This window comes from Gorilla gorilla, chromosome 13 (genome assembly GCF_029281585.2).
Source record: "Gorilla gorilla gorilla isolate KB3781 chromosome 13, NHGRI_mGorGor1-v2.1_pri, whole genome shotgun sequence".
Taxonomy (NCBI): domain Eukaryota; kingdom Metazoa; phylum Chordata; class Mammalia; order Primates; family Hominidae; genus Gorilla; species Gorilla gorilla.
In genome coordinates, this window is record NC_073237.2 from 48,230,097 (window position 1) to 48,249,543 (window position 19,447).

At 42.5% G+C, this 19,447-nt stretch overlaps 1 protein-coding gene across 1 annotated transcript in view; it reads left to right on the forward strand.

Annotated features, from left to right (window-relative positions):
* The window catches only part of LINC03041 (long intergenic non-protein coding RNA 3041), a 60,829-nt gene extending 42,167 nt beyond the window's left edge, over window positions 1-18,662 (forward strand). Inside the window, exons 3-5 of the mRNA XM_063696363.1 lie at window positions 6,807-6,934; window positions 7,427-7,490; window positions 18,567-18,662. Coding sequence (XP_063552433.1) covers window positions 6,807-6,934; window positions 7,427-7,490; window positions 18,567-18,639 — 265 coding nt within the window. The 3' untranslated portion in view covers window positions 18,640-18,662. The remainder of the gene's footprint in view (window positions 1-6,806; window positions 6,935-7,426; window positions 7,491-18,566) is intronic.
* Window positions 18,663-19,447: the final 785 nt, after the last annotated feature.

The window sequence follows — 19,447 nt, forward strand, 5'->3', positions numbered from 1 at the left end:
TCCCTGCTTTCTAGAAATTCCAGAACTTGTCCTGGAAGAATTCAGACGTGAATTCATGACCTGGGTGTTGCTTGGGTTGGTAGAGTTATCTTTTTCACATGCCATGGCAATTCAGGTCCCTCTATAATCCCACTTCCACGCTACGTTTTTCCTCCCTGGTCCCCAAGACTTTCCACTCTGGACTATAGTTCTCCTATCTATCTCATATTCCACAAAAAGAATTTTGAAAAACAGAGTCGACTATTTTTTTTCTTGTAAGCCTGCTACTTGTTTTAACCTCTTTCCACCTCCTGATTGCTTTATGGCCCCGCCTTAGTTCTTTGATATGTATAAAGGAAGCCTAAAGAGAAAGGGTGCTCTTGGAGAGTACAGATCAGTAGATTTGAAAGAATTGCCCTTCCCTGCCCCCAAATTAGAAACTGAACAAAACAATTGCTTAAGAAGTGAACTTGTTAAAGGACTGAAAAATATGAATCACTATCAGGGGATTTATCAGAAGTATTAAAAGAAGACATGTGGGACTGATTTCCAGAATAGGGAAGCATTATTTCCCTGGAAATAGTCCAGGGAAAACATAGAACTGGGAAGTTCAATGTTTTGCAAGAAAAGGGAACAAATCTTAAGAGAAAAACCTCAGTATCTGCAAGACAACAGGACAATGGGGAATTAACATGGCATGTTTCTGAAAAACTGAGTTTGCCAAACTTGAGCTCTTTGCATACTTCTGTTTCAGGAGTTTCAGGATTAGCAAATGTGGTGGCTTTAAACCACTTCACCTATCTTCCTGTCTTTGTTGGATTTGATGTGAAGACTAGAATAGGTGCAGCAGTGAGAAGTGGAAAGACCCTCAAATACGTGGCACAGCCCCAAACTCAGAAAAGAGGTTTTCAGCAAAGTACTAAAAGGATCTCTCTTTGGCCAGGGTTGTTTTGTCGATATTCTAGAAAGAGAATCAAATAGCATAGTACTGGATGTGGGAATCCAGGTTTAAGAATCATCAATGTGATCGGGACCTGGGAGAATTAGCAGAGTCTGTGATCAATATAAATCTAGCTCTGCACACCTAGGCAGCTGAGAGTGTGAACTCAACTGGAGCTGACATGGGGAAGTAGGGTCCTCCGAGCCCAGCTGGCAGGGTGCCACCCTTTCAGGCACTGACAGAAGAGTGCGTTCAGAATAGACTCCCAGGACAGAGGAGTCTGGCGAAAAGTTGGAGGTTGTTAAACCAGAAAAAGAGAAGCTTCGGGGATCACACAAGTGACTTATTCATGTGTCTAAAGCACTGATTTGCAGACAAGAGACTGTTATGGTTTGAATTTTCCCCCCTTACATCCCCAAATGTATATGTTGAAGAAAGCACAAGGAAGAGCATTCTAACAATTCAGACTGTCTGAGAGTGGGCTGAGCTGCCTTTTGGTGTAGTGCGCTTTGTAGTATTGAGGATGTGTAAGTGGAGATGATGAGATGACCAGTTTCTGGAGCTATTATAGGGAAAATTCCCGCAAGCGGGGGATGCACAATCTCCAAGATTTCCTTCAATTGTAAAATTCTATGCTTCTAACTCCAAAAGTATTCAGAAACAAAAAATTAGCTGAAGATTTTAAATTAGGAATTGTTTTGTTTTTAGAAAGGACAGAATCTAAACAAGCATTAAAAAAGAACCAGTAAAATATAATTCTACACAATAAAAAGTGCAAGTTTTTGTTTGTTTGTTTGTTTGTTTTGTTTTTTTGAGATAGATAGTCTCACTATGTTGGCCAGGCTGGAGTGCAGTGGCACAATCTCAGCTCACTGCAACCTCTGCCTCCTGGGCTCAAGCAATTCTCCTGAGTCAGCCTCCCGAGTAACTGGGATTACAGGCATGCACCACCACGCCTGGCTAATTTTTGTATTTTTAATAGAGAAGGGGTTTCACCACATTGGCCAGGCTGGTCTCAAACTCCTGACCTCAGGTAATCCGCCTACCTCAGCCTCCCAAAGTTTTGGGATTACAGGCATGAGCCACTGAGCCCAGCCAAAAATTGCAAGTTTTCTTTTACTCTTAACCTAAGATCTACCCTCTTAGCAAAATTTTAGGTATACAGTATAATATTGTTAGTTCTAGGGACTTACACTGTGTAGCAGCTCTCCAGGACTTATGCATATCACACAACTTCATGCCCTTTGTCTAACTTCTCCCCATTTTTTCCCTCCCTCTGACCCTGGCAACCACCATTCTACTTTCTGCTTGAGTTTGACCATTTTAGATTCCTAAAATAAGTGAGACCATGTAGTATTTGTCCTTCAGTGTTGGGCTTTTTTTACTTAGCATAACGGACTCCAGGTTCATCCATGCTATCAAAAAGGGCAGAGGCCGGGTGCAGTGGCTCATGCCTGTAATCTCAGCACTTTGGGAGGCCGAGGCAGGCAGATCATGAGGTCAGGAGTTTGAGACCAGCCTGGCCAACAGGCTGAAACCTCGTCTCTACTAAAAATACAAAAATCAGCCAGGCGTGGTGGGCGCCTGTAGTCCCAACAACTCGGGAGGCTGAGACAGGAGAATTGCTTGAACCCAGGAGGTGAAGGTTGCAGTGAGCTGAGATCACATCACTGCACTCCAGCCTGGGTGACAGAGCAAGGCTCCATCTCAAAAAAAAAAGAAGGCAGGATTTCCTTCTTTTTAAGGCTGAGTAGTATTTCATTATATGTATATACCATATTTTCTTTATTCATTTGTTGATGGACATTGAGGTTGCTTCCATGTCTTGGCTGTTGTGAATAATGCTGCAGTGAACATTGGAATGCAGATATCTTTTTGATATCCTGATATTCAGTTCCTCTGGAAAACAGCAAGAATTAACAGGGAAAATGTTTCAAGAACCCAATGGGCAGGAAGTAAAAAAAGAACAATGATGCTGGGAAACACAGGGCATTGAATGATATTAAATATGTTGGATACCACATGGCTGCAGAACAGGGTGGCTTACTATGAGCAGTATCTGTAGCTTTAAGCCAGGCAGATTCCTGTCCTGCCACTTAAGAGCTTTGTGGTCTTGGCCCATCTATGTAACTTGTCTGAACAAGAGTTTCCTCATCTCCAAAGTGGGACAATATCACCTGGATCACAGTGTCAGGAGGATGACATGAGACAATTAATGAAAACTGTGAGACATGTGGTAAGCATTCAATAAAGAACTATGAATTTCATTAAGCATTCAATAAAGAACTATGAATTTCATTATGAAATTAGCATCTTCAGAGCCAAAACCAAAGGCTTATTACACAGACACACACACAGAAACACAAATGACAAAATTAAAGCTTTAAAGGAAATTTCTTTGTTAGAGTCCATGATGTAAATAACAATCTTTCCTATGTCAGTGTAAAGTTTCATTTGCTAATATTTTATCTACATTAAATGATTAGAAATCATGATTTGCCACATCATTCCACATAGAACCAAGTGGAATGGTAGATTTTGAATTTTTTTTTTTTTTAGTGGGTATCCAGCTCATTGGAAAGTACTGAAGGCGGGCCCATGTTTGAGACCGTTGGTCTGATGTATGGCCTTGGATAAACTTCTGTCATTCTTGGTTTTCTCATCTGCACCTAACTCATCAAGTTGCTGGGATGATGAAACGGGACTAGGCTTGGGCAAAGTGTTAAGTAGATGGCTGATGAGCATGTTACCATCGCATCCTCGTAGCTTTGGGATGGTGATTGTCGGTACTGGCTCTACCCCAAGGATAAATGCCATAAATACCATGGGAAGCAAGGGTCAATTTATCCTGATAGAGCCAGTCAAAACGAGGAATAATGCGTGAAATTAAGGTAGATGAGGCTTTAAGGAAAGGAAAAACTTCTGTTCAGCAGGATCTTTTAGATAATGAAGTGGTCTCTAAGGAAACTTGAAGGAGCTCTACACTGGAAGAAAAACTAAAATGGGCAACCACTCTGCCTACTGAAATATGAGTGATTTCAAAGCTTCTGCCTTCTCTTAGTGTTTGCTGCTTCTCCTTCCTTTTTTAGTTTTATGCTTTCCCCAAGGATGTTCCTTGATCCAAATTGCTCTTTATTCGAGGCTGTGATTCATTCCTGGTGTGGTTTAAATTGGCCCATGTTTGTAGTATCTGATGCTAGAGTCGTGTCTTAAAAAGGCAACTGCCATCTTTCCCCCGGGTTCACCCTTGGTGCCTTCCTGTCACCCCACTCCATGTTTGCAGCGGTCCGTCCACAGCCTGGCCTGGCTCTTCTGCCTCGGTGTCAGCCTCCTCGTTAGGCATGCTCTGGAGCTGGCTGGTGTCAGAGCCGGCCGATGCATCAGAATGCAGGGCATGCGTCTGGCTCCTGGGAAGCTGCACATTCCGCATGAAATATGAAGGCAACAGCCAGCCCAGGGGAGACCCAGGGTGGATTTAGAGGAAGAGCAGCAAAGGTGGCTGTTGGGGGAGGGGCATTCTGCAGGGCCAGAGAGACAATGTGGGCACCTATCACATATTTTAAAGGCACTGCTTTGGTGGGGGAGAGGGATGCTGGGAGGGGCACCTGGTTTATGTATCCTCTTGGCCGCTCCTGACACACACTCCCTCGGTACATTCTTTCTGCATATGCTCATGGTATATCTGTGATTATGGTGATGTGCCCTTTTGAGATAGGCAGCCGGCTCACTCCCCGCTTTGCTCATCACTGATTCTTGAGTTTCTCTTTTGGGATAACCTGAAATCATAAGAGCAGTCCATGTGGATTTCAGAGCACCTGACAGTAAGAAACATAATAAAAAGTAATGATTGTCCAGCAAGCCCTGGGGATGCTTGTCACACACCACCTTGGGTCCACAGAGGTTAAGCGTGCTTAACAGGCGGTGGCCTCAGATGGTTCCAAGGCCTGACATTAGAGCCTGTCCTCGTCTTTGTCCAGAATCCTCTAGTTTCCAGCCAAGGCTCCATGCTGGGGTTCCACCCAGCCATTCAGAGATGAGGAGAAAATCATTCATCCCCACCACAGGCACTAAGAGATTACTGCATGCCTTAACATGTCATAGTGTAATGTGCTGTGCACAGACCCTTAGAACACTTACCCACTGTAGTGTGCTTGGTTTATGTGCAGATCCCCGACTTAGCCACTCTATCCATGAAGCAGAAATGCTGTATTATTTGCTTTTATATAACCAGAGGATTGGTACATAGTAGGCACTCAATAAATACTGAGTAAATTATATTTGATGAGACTGTCCTCCCACACCATCACACATCCAAGTCATCAAAAAACACAAGTCTACTGGTCCCTCCAAATACAGAAATTTTGGGAGGCCAACTTTTCTCCCCTAACCTAAATCCACAATGCCCATTACAGTGTACTCAGGGTGTAATTCCATTTCATATCATTGATTACAGAGTATTACAGAGTATCCCACTTTCTTTTGATCAGAGAACATACACACACACACACACACACACACACACACACACACACACACAAAAGGAAGCGGTTTGCAATCCTTGTGTGTGAGATGAATGTGAAAGTTTTCTGCAAGAAACTCCAAAGCAGTGATGTCTCCTGAAAGCCCCGGCCATTTCTGGTTGGCAGTACTGCCTGCTGCATACCTTCCAGAGGTGCCATTCAACAGGGGGGTTCCACACTGAGACTGCCCTGCTGGCTGGAATGCGAGACAATATGTATGCTTGCTTTACATGTGGGAACTTTCAGTGTACAGAACTGTATTTAGTAACTTTCTGTTAATTTTATAAAGAAATTGGCTTTTTTGTGAACGGAGAGGACTCTGTACTTCTGTTTGGTTCTTGATGCAGAGTAGCAGGAAGTAGCAGGATTCAACTAAAATGTTGGCTCTTCACAAGACCATAAGCTGCCTGGGAGCTGGGCATCCTCTCCCCTGTCCACGGCTGTGTTCCCAGTGGCTAGATCGTAGCTAGAACGGAGTAGACAGGAAAACATTGGGTTGAGTGGAGACTTGGACCTGCACTGTCACTTAGAGAGGGTGTCACTTAAACAGATCTGTCTAGATCTGCACTTTCTGTAGCAGAGAAAGTATAGTGCCTTATCCTCTAGCCAGTAATATGTTCAGGGTTGGGTCCATTAGAATCCTCCCTGGTTTTGATATGCCTATGCTGAGAGATAGAATTTCACTATTGGAGCTACCAAGTTGAGAGTAGGATGCTAATTCGAAAGAGTAGAGAATTAGGCTATTAGACAAAATATGGATATGGAGAGAGAAAGAGAGCCAGCCAAGCAGCTAGCCCTACCAGCATCATATGACTTTGTGTATTCAGCCCCAGCTGGAGCTCTAACCCAGAATGTCTTGGTTATATGAACCAATAAATTACTGATTTATTTATTTGCTAGAGGTAATATAGAAGAAGGTTTTCATCACTTAAAACTAAAAGCAGTCTGACTGACAGCCTTGTTTCATACTATCCCTGTCTACTTTTAAAGCTATTCATTTGCTCCATGCTAACAGCTAATCTTCTCTTTACATTTAATGCATGCGGATCTCCTAAATGTCTATTTTCACATGGTGGTTATTTTGCCCAGTCCTTTTGTCTGCTTTAAGCAGAACTGTGTTTAGGCCACATACTCAGGCCAGATATATCTGTCCCACGCAAAGACTCTAGAGAGAAGGAATACTTCACATTTCTGGATAACAGACCTAACAGTTCCCGCTGGTGTTGGATCTCCCAGCCCTACAGCACACAGCACCCCTTTGACAGTACACATTAACTCTGCAGTGGACCTTGGTGATGGTGAGGACGCCCTGCTCTGGACTCAGCTCTGCTGTGGCTGCACTCACTTGTTTGTAACTTGTTTTGTAGGCATGGGGCTTGGCCCCCAGCTAGACGCGAGATGGCTAGTTTTCAGAGGACAAAGGAGAGGGAAGAAGATAGATGTTCCTTGAACATCTCCTATGTGAGAAACACCACCCAGGGCACTGCACCTGCCTGTGAGTTACATAACTTCTCTTGTCCATAGCTGTGGATGCAAAAGGCTCAGAGTAGTTCAGCAGTTGCTTGCACGTGGGCTGAGCTGTTTAGGTGACAGTGCAGGTCTGTCTAAATGCAAGCATCCATGCTTTTTCTACCACCACTAAGTTGTCTCCTGGGGCCATATTTTGATTTGTTTTGTGCAGTCCAGACCACTCTGCACCATGCTGGCCACACTGTAAGTCCAATGATGACAGCACTGTGTTTATCGCCATTTCATACGAACCTAATGAGGAGGGAATGTTACAGAACACCCCCTCCATAGTGTGAGAGAATTGCTTGACATGGAGATGCACAGAAACAAGAGAAGTTTGGAGTCCAATTTCCTCCTCTGTGGCCCACCCAGCCTCTGGGGTTGAAAGCGTGGCCAGGGAAAGCGTTCTGTTCCCGTACACGCAGGGATGCCTCTGGCTGGGTGACAGCCACTGACCCACCTCGTTTTTGTTCTGCAGGTGTTGGAAAGAGGATGCAACCATCCCCAACAGGGAAGGGTGGAAAATGCTGCACTGTGCATGGGTGAGTGTGCACATGTGTGTATGTGTGGTCCTGGGAGCAAGGGCCGGGCAGGGACCAGTCTGCAAAACAACATTAAGAAACTGAAACATTTTCCGCTGAGAAACAGAATTACTGCCCATGGAATTCTTACCCAGCCTGAGAAGCGAGCAGCAGCCCCTCCTTTTCATTAGTTAAACAAAGAGGGTTATTTTTCAAATGAAAACTTTCAGTGTGGAAAACAATCTAATTCCTGGGGCTTTTTGAGAAGTGAGATTCTCAGTGCTCCAATAAACATGTCTATGTGGATATGCAGCTGCAAAGGCAGTGTGGGTGCGCTGACCAAATGAGAGGGCAGGCTTGGCCAGTGGGGGACACGGGGACTTAGCTTCAGGCCTCTCATAACAATCCCAGGTAGAAAGGCCAACAAAGGGAATGAACCATGGCCTGGAAGATTTGAACTGTTCTGCAAGAGAAAAAAAGCGAAAACAAAAATATTTTCTGTAAAAGTCCATTAAATGATCTCCTGTCTTCCTCCAAGTCAATGGACTCCTTCTGGTCAGAAAATAATCTGCAAACTCAAGCCCTGCTTGGTTCAGTGGGGTGTGTTCCGCCTTATTGAATTCCTGGCCTTCAGAGATCTTTCAAAAAAAAAAAAAAAAAAAAACTTGCGCCCACTTATGAACCCGTGGGGTAATGTCAGCTTTCTTTTGAGGGGTTCTCTTCATGAAAGCTCCTGGGTACTTGCATTTGTTTAAGAGTGGGCAAGAATAGGAAGGCAGACTGCCAGGGTTCAAATTTTAGCTCTACCACTTAAAAACAGTGTGTGCTTACTCTCTCTGGACCTCAGCTTGCCCATCTGCAAACAGGAGTAAGAATGGTACCTACATCACAGAGTTTTCATAAAGATTACATGAGAAAGTGCTTACAAAGTGCTTACCACAGTTTCTGGACAAAGGAAGACCTCAAAGTGTGGTCATTATTATGAAGTTAAAGGGACATGGCATATGGTCACAGACCTGAACTTTTTAAATTAATAAATATCATTCTTTGAGGTTTCTACTTTTCCCATCTCACTAATGGAAAGCATGTTGTTTAAAAAAAATAAAAGCAGACACAAAATAGCCGCTCTTCAAATCAGAGCTTCCTTCTCTAATCAGTCCGTGAATGTTTCGGGGAGTGCTCTATTTAACTTGGCTGGCCCCTGGTTTTGCCGTGAGTAATACATTGGGCTTAATTTCAAACTCCACACAGCCAAGATCACTGGATACTTGAGCTTCCCCAAGCTGAGTTGATACAGCTGCTCTGCCCCTGGTCACTGGTGAGTTGTCCCTGTGGATTCCAAAGGGTCTGAATACAAACAGGCCAAGGTGCATGGGCCAGCCGAGATGGTCAAGGACATGGGTTCCCACTGAGCAGGTGTCCAGGTAAGACAAGACTGAGGAGGCCTGGGGAGACCTACAGTGAAGTCAGAAGAAACTGAGACAGACAGAGGGTGGCCAGAGATTATGGAGAGAGGGGCCTCGCTGACACTTGGGGAGACCAGTGTTGCTTGGAGCATCCTTGCTCTTACAAAGGCAGCATAGGTGGTTGAAAGAAACCATCCTGATTTTGACATTGCCACAATGATAAACGAAGGGCATGAAAACTCTCCAAATTAGGGTCTCTGAGACCAATTAGGTCAGATGATGAAGATTTGCTTGAAAAATAAAATCGAGTATGGCTTTCTTTTAAACAAGGCTTCATTTCAAATGGAACTGAATAAACCAAATTCAATTTAGACATGTTATTCCCCAGGAACTTAGCTCTGGCATGAAATAAGGCTTGCCTGAGGCCACTTGAGAACCGCAGTCTGTGGGACAGCCCTGTGATGGACAAATAGAGTAGAGTGTTAATTTTGAGGGCTGTCGAACCCCAGTGACAGGAGGGCTGGTAAACAGATTGAAGAAGCTAATGACTATTTAGTGCTTTCCAGGATAGGAAATGTCTCTTTGGCTTCTGAGGTAGCAACACCCTTACCTTAAAAGGTTTGGATTGATGATCTGGGCCCAATAAAAGCCCCTTCTGAAATCTGTTGGGAAGCCCAAGCATTTCAAAAGTGAAAGATAATGAAGATGTTCTAGAAGCAATATCATTATGAGTATACATTATAAATGATAATTACAATTAATCATATTAGCCTTCATAATCTCCCAACATTATAACTCAACAATGGTAGATTCATCTTCCTTGTGTTCTTTGGAAGAAGATTTTGCCTTGAGCTACACATTTTCTCCTTTAATTTGACTTGTGGTGGTTTCTGCTTTCTGACTGATTCTCCGTCTCCTGAAGACAGGCATGTGATGGGGAGGGAGGTTTGGGAATTAGATGAAGTTGTGGGGTCATGATGCCCGGCAAGTTCTAAAACCCCAGAATTTACTTGGCCCCTGAAGGAGACACTCGAACAGCCCATCTTGTTATTTCAATGCTGTCAGAACTCTTTCATGCCTCTATATGTGAATCCATGGTCAGGCGTTCCGCAATCCCCGCTGCAATCTAAATTGGCCTCCTCCTTTTATTCTCTCTCATAATTCCCTCTTCTTTCTCCCCAAGCACTAATCATGGTTTTTAATCATTTCTTTATATTTATTTGATGTTTAGCTCCTCATTAGATATGAGCTCAATAGGAGAGGGGTCATGTCTACTTTGTTCACTACCATATAATGAATACCTAGCTTTGTGACTGGAATAGGCAGGCAACCTATAAATAATTGTGAATGGAAGACAGAGTGGGTTGCACAGCTTGGAAAAGCATGCCCCTTAGAATGAAGCACTCTCTTCTTTCTCTTCCCATTGATACCAGACATTTACTATCTATCTCCCTATATTCCACAAAGGCCCACAGTGACTTCCCGCATGCTGAGTCCAGTGGCTTTCTGGGTCCTCATCCCTCGGTTGAGTTGTAGAGTCTGATACAATGAACTCTGCCCTACTAGAAAGCCCACTTTCTTGGCTTCTGTGGCTCCAGGCTCCCCTCTCTGGTCTATGCTCACTGACTCCTTGCTCCTCTTATGCTGTAAAGGGAGTAAAGCCCATGGTTCTGGACACAGCCTGATCACATCCTCATGCTGTTGCTTGTTTTGACAGCTCCTCCACTGTCTTGGCTCCAGCCTGCAGCTTTTGACTGGGACCTACAAAGTCTACATTTCTAACCCTGAAACGCTCTTCCTCTTGCCTTCTTTTTCTTCTCCCAGTCACCAGGCTGGACAACTTAGTGTCTTTCCTCAACATCGTTCCTTATATTTTCCAAATAGTCAACATATGAAAATACTGAAAATATGAATTCAGTGTCTTCTCATTGTCTATGACTCAAATCTCTTGATTGTCCAGACCTTCCCATCTTTTCCCAATTTTCTGCTGCACATTATCCAAATTTCTCTTATGCCAATAATGCCTTTTCTATTAATACTGTCAACATTCTACCTTTCCTTTAAGGTTTATCTCAATTATTTCCCACTTTAAGTCCCCCGTGAGCTTCCCAATCAATTGCAATTTCTCCTGCTTTTAACTACCAACACACTATATATCTTTCAGTTGGCATTCTCTTAACTTTTTATTGAATAATGAATTTCTATGTATTTGTCTATATTTTCAAGGAAAGCCTAATAAATAGATCCCTGGAGAGACTGACCTAGATAAATCAAAAGCATAAACTACTAACACACACACTAAAGACATTAAACAAAATATGAAGGTGATATTATGAAGAATTTTATGTCAGTGGCTTTGAACATGCAGGTGAAATGGACACATGCCTAGAAAAATGCAAAAATTGACAGAAGAAAAATGGACAATTTGAATATTCACATATTTGCTAGAGAAATTGAATCTATAATTTAAATAGATTCCTACAAAGGAATCTTGAGGCCCAGACATTTGAGTGAGGAGTTTTTTCAAACAAATGAGAAAAAAAATGAGTGTTACACAAATTCTTGCAGGGACTGGAAAAAGGAATACTTTGCTACTCATTTTATGAGGCCAGCATTACTTTGATACTGAAACTTGTCAAGGACATTCCAGGAGAAGAAAATTATAGGCCAATCCTTCATTGCCTAGATATAAAACTCTTGAGCAAAATAGTGGCAAACCAAATCTAGAGATATTTTAGAATGATCAGATATCATGAAAAAATAAAGTTTCTTTTAAAAATGCAAGGTTGGTTTAACACTAAAAAATCAATCAATATAATTCACCACAGAAACAAAATAAAAAAGAAAAACCATATGAACACCTCAAAAGATGAATAAAAAGCATTTGTTAAAACTCAGAACTTGTTCATCACTGAAAATATAACTGGCATCAAATTAGGACTAGAAGGGAACCCTTTCATCTATAAAAGTCTGTACTTAATAATGAAATATGAACACTTCTGCTGGAGACCAGCAACAAGACAAGGATGTTCACTCTTACCACTTCTATGTAACAGTGTACTGGAGGTTCTAGCCAGAGTAGTTTAGACAAGAAAAAAATTTCAAAATTTAAGGATTAGAAAAGATACAAACCTGATACTATCTATCTGTGGACATAATTGTATGCATAGAATCTACAGGTGAATTATTAGAATGAGTCAGCAATTTAGCTGAACTAATGAATATAAAGTCAACATACAAAAATCAGCTATGTTTTTGTATACTTGCAACAAATATTAGAAAATAATACTTTAAATTTGATGCCATTTATAATAGTATTTAAAAAATTAAGCACCTTGTTAGGAATAAATTTAGCAACATATGCACCTGACCAATGCACAGCAATGCAGAACATTGCAGAGAATAGTTTTTAAAGACTTAAATAAATGAGGAGATGTAACATGTAAATTGGATTGGGAGACCCATAGTTGTAAAAATGTTAATGCTCTTCAAATTGGCCTATGCTTCCATGCAATACTAGTCAAAATCCCAGCAGGTTTTCTTTCTCTGTCCTTCCTTCTTTTTCCCTTGCTTCCTCTCTCCCATCCACTCTCCCTTCCTCTCTCCCTTCCTTCTTAAAATTGGTGAGCTAATTCTAAAATTTACGTAGAAATACAAAGTGTCAAAAATAGTCAAGACAAAATTGAAAAAGAAGAAAGCTGAAGGACTTGTACTACCAGAGATATCAAAACTTACACAGCCACAGTAATTAAGGCAGTGTGATACTAGTGTAAATAGAGACAAATGGATCCATGGAACAGAGTTGAGGGTCCAGAAACAGAGCTGCATAGAAATCACCTAATTTACAACACGGGCACCACTGCAATGTAGTGTGTGAAAACAAATGTCTGGGTTAATTGGATTTCCAAAAGAAAAAAAATTCTTTGACCCCCTATCTCACACCATACACAAAAGTCCATTACAGATGGAACATAGGCCTAAGTATAAAAGGTTGAACAATAAAGCTTCTAAAATATAACCTATGAGAATATCTTCACGAGCTTGGTGTAGATAAATCAAAACAATACATAAAATTTACTAACGATAAAACTAAAGATTGATAAATTGGTCTCATTAAAATTAACAACTTCTCATGAAAAAAAGTAAAGAAAACACAGACATACATATACCATTCATAGAGTGGGAGAAGGTAAATATATCCAGAATATTTAAAGATTTCTTATATAACAACAACAACAAGATGACATATAATGTATTAAAAATGGACAAAAAATTATTGAACAGTCCCTTTACAAAAGAAGATGTCTAAATTTGTAACAAACTTATGAAAATATATAAAATTAGGTATGCAAACTTAAAATCACAATTCAATATTAACCACTTTCTTATTAGAATATAAATTTCAGATAAATTGACAATGCTGAATACTGGTGAGAATCTGAAATGACAGGAATTCTTACTTGCCATTAGCAGGCATGGAACCTGATGTCATGCTTTGAAAAATTGTTCTTGTGGTACCTACTAAAGCTAATGTACGCATAGTCTCTGATGCAACCATTCTCCTAGATACATACACAAAGAGATCTGTGTATAAGGGCATCAAAAGTCACGCACAAGAATATTCATAGCAGTGCTATTTCTACTAGCCAGAGCCTAGAAGCAACACAAATGTCTATCAACAGGAGAAAGGTGTTCATTATGGCATATATACAATGGAATACTATATAGCACTGAGAATAAACAAACTACCACTATGTGCAACAGTATGGATAAAAATTATAATGTTGAGTGAAGGAAGAAATCGAAAAATATTGTATGACTCTATGGACCTTCGATGACAGACAAAACTAATCTATACTGATGGCTGTCCAAAGAGGGGTCACTCTTGGAATGTGGGAGTAAAGATGGTAGCCTTACAGTAATGGCATTATTCCATGGTCCGAATGGTGGTCACGTGGGTGTGTTCACTCTGAAAAATTAATCAAACTGTACACTAATGCTAGGTATCTTAGTTATACTTCAAATTATGAAGTTTATCAAAACAACCACAATAGCAAAAATCCTTTACCAGAGGATCTGTATGAATTCATTTAAGGCTTAGCATTCATTTTTGCAGGCTGCTTTGTGTCTTTGTAGTTCTGGGGCTGTCTGCCTTCATAGTTGCCATTGCTTCTGTCTGTTGACATGGTTCTATCACTTTCTTCTATTCAGCCCTTTGCTTTCAATCTAAACTTGATATATTCATCCTGATCCTTCATCTAGTTGTTTTGCCCTTGGAGCTAATTTCTCATTCTCAACTTCTGTTTCGGCATTTCACAGCTGGGCATGGTGGCTCACACCTGTAATCCCAGCACTTTGGGAGGCCGAGGTGGGTGGATCATTTGAGGTCAGGAGGTTGAAACCAACCTGGTCAACATGGTGAAACCCCATCTCTACTAAAAATGCAAAAAAATTAGCTGGGTGTGGTGGTGGGCACCTATAATCCCAGCTGCTCGGGAGGCTGAGGCAAGACAATCGCTTGAGTCCAGGAGGCAGAGGTTGCAGTGAGCAGAGATCATGCCATTGCACTCCAGCCTGGGTGACGGAGAGAGACTTCATCTCAAACAAACAAACAAACAAAAACAATAACAACAACAACAACCAAAATCACATTTCACTAATAATGTCCCATGTCAGGGAGTTCTACTTCTTATGTATATTTTGTTAATGGCCTTGGTTTAATTTTATTGCTTAAATGTTCATTCTTCTTAATTTTTTTCTGTTTTGTCCTAATGATTTTTATGTTCTTTTTATCAATAATTTCATAATTACTATTACATTATCTGCTTGCTTGGCAATCTTTTCTTCCCTCCCAATATCACAACTTTTAAACAAAGCTTTCTCCTCTACTTTTCTGTCTAATGGGGTAGGAGTATGGGATACGGAATAGAAACTCTCATTCTTCACCCTTTACATCCAGCAAAAAGAGCCAGGTGATCCGACATGCAATAGGAAAGGGGAAAAACAAAGATTCATAAATGATAACTAATACAAGTGCTTCCCAGTTGCCCAAAGTGGTTTAACAGATTACTTTTCTTACAGATTTAGCTAAGAGGCCGTCTGACCTGAGCTCTTTTATGGAACTATTCGGCCTCGCTTTCATTTTTTCATTTTAGAAATAAATCCTCTCGTCCTCAATCGGAGACACTGAAGAAAGCAGGGAGTTTGTATTTTTTAAATCCATATGAAGGTTTTGGCCAGGAATTTTTCAAACACTAGAATAAATTTTTAATCTGGACTTTGATATCCAGACAAGCCCAGCTCAAGTTCTCTTGGGTCTCCTTCCCAAAGAACAGACTTCAAACAGACACTGCTCGCTGTCTTAGCAGAAAGGCACCACGGCAGCTGCGACGGCCGCGGTCAGCAGAAACTGCTGCACATCCTGCCTGTCTGGGCGGGACCTCCGTTTGCTACATTGCCCTGGGAACCAACACATCCTATTCCGTGGTCCTGAAGCAGCAGTCCTCAGAAAAGAAGGAAAGAGCACGGAGACCATCAGCGCAGGAAATGCTGGGTTCTCTGCTGACAGCATTCTCCATAACATGAGATTAAAATATTGAAGGGAAAAAGACAAACACTATTTTCTTCGGCATTATGATTTGCTTCTTATGCTTTTCATTTTTGACTTTGTCTTTGGAGTTTGGATTGTAGAAGAAATAGATGAGTTTCTTACAGATGAGACCCCAGAGAACCTTAGGTTTAACTCTTAGTTTAACTTCCTGAAACTTGACTGACAAAACAGAGACTGGGAAAGATAAAAAAATAAAAAATAAAAAAAAAAAGTAACTGGTTTTCTGTGACAACTATAGAAGCAGTTCATTTCCTTTTGGGGACTTAGATGGGAGACTCTAAGTAATTGAAACTTAATACCAGAGTCCCTCAGAAAAGTGACCACCCTGGGGCTGTTAGCATCATTTCCTGTTAATTGTCACCTGAAATAACCAGTTGTGGAAATGGCACGGGGGGCCTGAAGAAAAGGAATGTAGTCTAGCCCACTCATGGCCCATAAGGAAATACAAATGATTTAACAGCAGTACTGACAAGGTTCTCAGAATAAATCATTTCCATTCTCACCACTTCACATCACTTACTGTAATTGCCCTGAGACAGAATGGGGGAGTTGGCCATTGGTTACCTAAGCTCTGCGACAATTCCCCCCTTTTACCCATGAGAACAAAATGCAGTTCTGACCTAATTTACTTCTCTTCCCTAAGGCTGAAGCGCAAGTACTTTCTGTATCCCAGAGAAATCTAGAAGTTAAAGGTGGCCAGAATAATTGCAAAGTTTTTCTGAGAATCCTTTACCTGTGTGTTGACTCCGAAGTGGCCTCTCACAGGCCTGAGTGCTCAAATGAGCTGCTGTGGCTGGGCTTGCCTGGGTTTTCTACCAAATCACATGCCTGGATGGATCTGCTGTAGTTTGAATGTTTGTGTTGCTCCAAAATGCATGCTGAAAATTAATTCCCAATGCAATAGCATTACGAGGTAGGGCCTTTTGGAGGTGATTAGCCTTCATGAATGGAATTAGTGCCCTTATAAAAAGGGCTTGAGGAACCAAGTTCACCCCACCCACCTCTGCTCTCCCTTCTGCCATGTGAGGACTCAGCACAAGGGGCCATCTTTGAAGCAGAGGCAAGGGCTTGCCAGACACCAAACCTGGCACGTTGGTCTTGGACTTCCCTGCCTCTAGAACTATAAGAGACACATTGCTATTATTTATAAATGACATAGTCTGAGGTATTTTGTTGCAGCAGCACAACTGGACTCAGATAAGACCCAATCATACCCTTCTGTGTATTTCTTCTATTTTCTCCCAATCTTTCATCCCACTGCAATGAGTAAGCTTTGGAACCTCTCTTGCTTTTTTGGAGAGGCCAAGTTCCTCTGTACCCTTGATCAATAGGGAGTTATGAGTCTCTATGAACTATGCTTCTCATTTGAGTTAGTCATCGTGTTCTCTTGGCCTCCTCTGCACTTTGGCCATGCCTGCATATCGGTTTGTCTATCTCCTTTGGGCCGAGAACATCTGGGATGAGGAACCTGGTGTGTCTCATCATTGTATCTCCACCGTCTGCCAGAGCACACAGGGAACAAGTAACTGAGGAAAGCAGGGGAGGGGAAGGATGACAGGAAGAAGTCTTGGCCTACTGGCCCAGTTCCCTGGATGTGGTTGCAAATTGATAAGATGCACAGAAACAGAACTTCCAGGGAAGCTTCCTGGAAAATCTTTATGCTCAGACGGAAACTCTGATATGAATGCCACCACAGTATTCATAGGATCAGGATGGCTGGGCAGCCATCTCCCCCAAGACCTGCCAAGACCATGTCATTTCCTTATGTGATGCTGACAGTCTTAGCTCTGGCCCTTAATACCCAACACAAGGTGGCCATCCTGGACAAAGCGTGTGTCTAGGCTCCTGCTGGCCCAGTCACCATCATTCCACTATGGCCAAGTAATCATTCCCAAAGGACAGATCCTGCCACTGTCCTATTCAAGAATCACATGCTCATTCCCAGGCCCCACCTGGCCTTTGAGGCTCTCCAACAGTGCGTGTGGCACCACACAACCCTCCAGACTCCCCGAGGATGCTCAGGCCAATCCTCTCGTCCCTAATGTGCTTAGTCCTAGCTTGGACCTTTCAATGCTTCTGGGCCAATAGGTATTCATCTGTTATTTCAAGAAACCTTTCTGAGGAACCATATCCAGCTCATCTTTCTCACACTTTGTATGTCCTCCTTGCTTGGGTGCCCCATCTGGACCACATCCTGCCCATCCTTCTCCTCCCTATGCATTCCTTTTGTCAATGCCTATTTTGAGAACCTTACCAGGTGCTAGGCCCATACCTTGTGAGAGGCAGAGCTGAGATTCAAATCCAGATCTAAACAACCCAAGAGCCTGGCTCTCCATCACAACACTCCATGGCACCCCCTGCCCCTGAGGCCTCTTTGACCTTGCCTTAGCTTCCTTTCTCAGTGAAAAGAGATGTCACTTTGGCCAGAAAAGCAGGAGTCCCACTAGTTGGGCTGCAGCCCCCAGGATCCATCTCTTCAATAGTTTCCATGCACCAGTTGTGGAAATAACATCACTGTGCAGGCCCGGGAGACACCTTTCTTGGAGTGCAAGACAGCAGAAGGGCTTCAAAAAGGGACCCAAGATTGGGATAGAAAGAGGAAAGCATTCCTCCCTCTCATCCAGTGCTCCCTCACACACTAAGTGGAGACCCTTTCTTTGGGAAGAAAGGAAGCAAGTAAAGGAGATGGAGGCAGTGGTGAGGAGGGGACTCTGCCAGCCAGAATGATGAGTCACCATCCAGATCCATGGCACAGCGGCTGGATCAAGAAAAGGATAAGGATTTGGACATAGGGGCTGGTACCCTCTTCCCTTCGTAGCTGGCTGAGCCTGTGGAGAAGGAATCTCTGGACGTGGGCCTGAGGTTTTGAGTTCACTCATAGTGGGTGACAAAAACGAGATGGTTATTTGTTTTATGGTAATGATCTCCATGAGGCTCCAAACTCTAGGACTGCAGTCGGCACGCCACGCGGCAGGCCTTCCTTCGGGTGCGAAAGGATTTCCTTGGTTTGGTGGGATTCGTTTGTTTTTTAAATGAGGCTGTTTATTTTCTCTTCTTTTAATGTTATGATTTTTTTTTCAGGCTCACAAGGAAGATACATAATGTACAGCCGAATCTACAGTCTCCTATTTTGTCAGCTGCTTGTGTTGATTAAAACTTCAATAAAGATCCTGTGATAAAACAGAGCTATGTTCAAAGGATCCTGTTATGTTTTTAAAGGGCTGAGCTTGGCAGAAAACATGTGGAGTATAGCTTTGCTACCTTGGTATTTTTCCCCTTTTCCAGGTTAAAGAGGGAGAAGTGGAGGAGACACATACAGTGGTTTCTAGTACCTGTGGGGTCGTTAGACAGCATGTGTTTAACCAAGTCCCAAATAATAAGCAGGGTCCAACTTAAATGCATGGAAATTGTTTATCAAACTGGTGTTAAATGTGTGACCAAGAACAGACCTCCTCCCATAAGTCTGACTGACAGCCTCTCTCTGCAAGAGGTCCCAGCCTAACAGGGAAGGGGAGGAGGCAAGCCAGGGGCAAAGTGAGGACACAGAGCTCCAGGAATTCCATACCCAGTGATTCACCCAACTTGCCCAAGATGATCCATTCCAGCAAGATTCCAATAAACTGCCAGTAACACATCGTTTTAAAGCTCAGAGATCACTGAAGGCTCTCAAGGGAGAGGTGTCAGTGGTGCCATCTACTCCCCAACCCCTTTTCCCCCTTCCCTCCAGACAGCCCATTCCTGGCAGCCGCTGAAGTCTCTCAACTCTTATTCTGCAAGAGGCTGAGAAATGGATGTACGTGAACATCAGGCTTGCCAAAGTCGCTGACTTTATGCAAAGCAGGCAAGTGCAGTCAAAACACTTACAGCAATCAATTCGAGTTGTTGGGTAAAGTTTTTTCCGTGTCCCATACATTATTGAACAGTTAATTTCGTCTTTGTGCCTGCAAGACATTCCAGCTCTC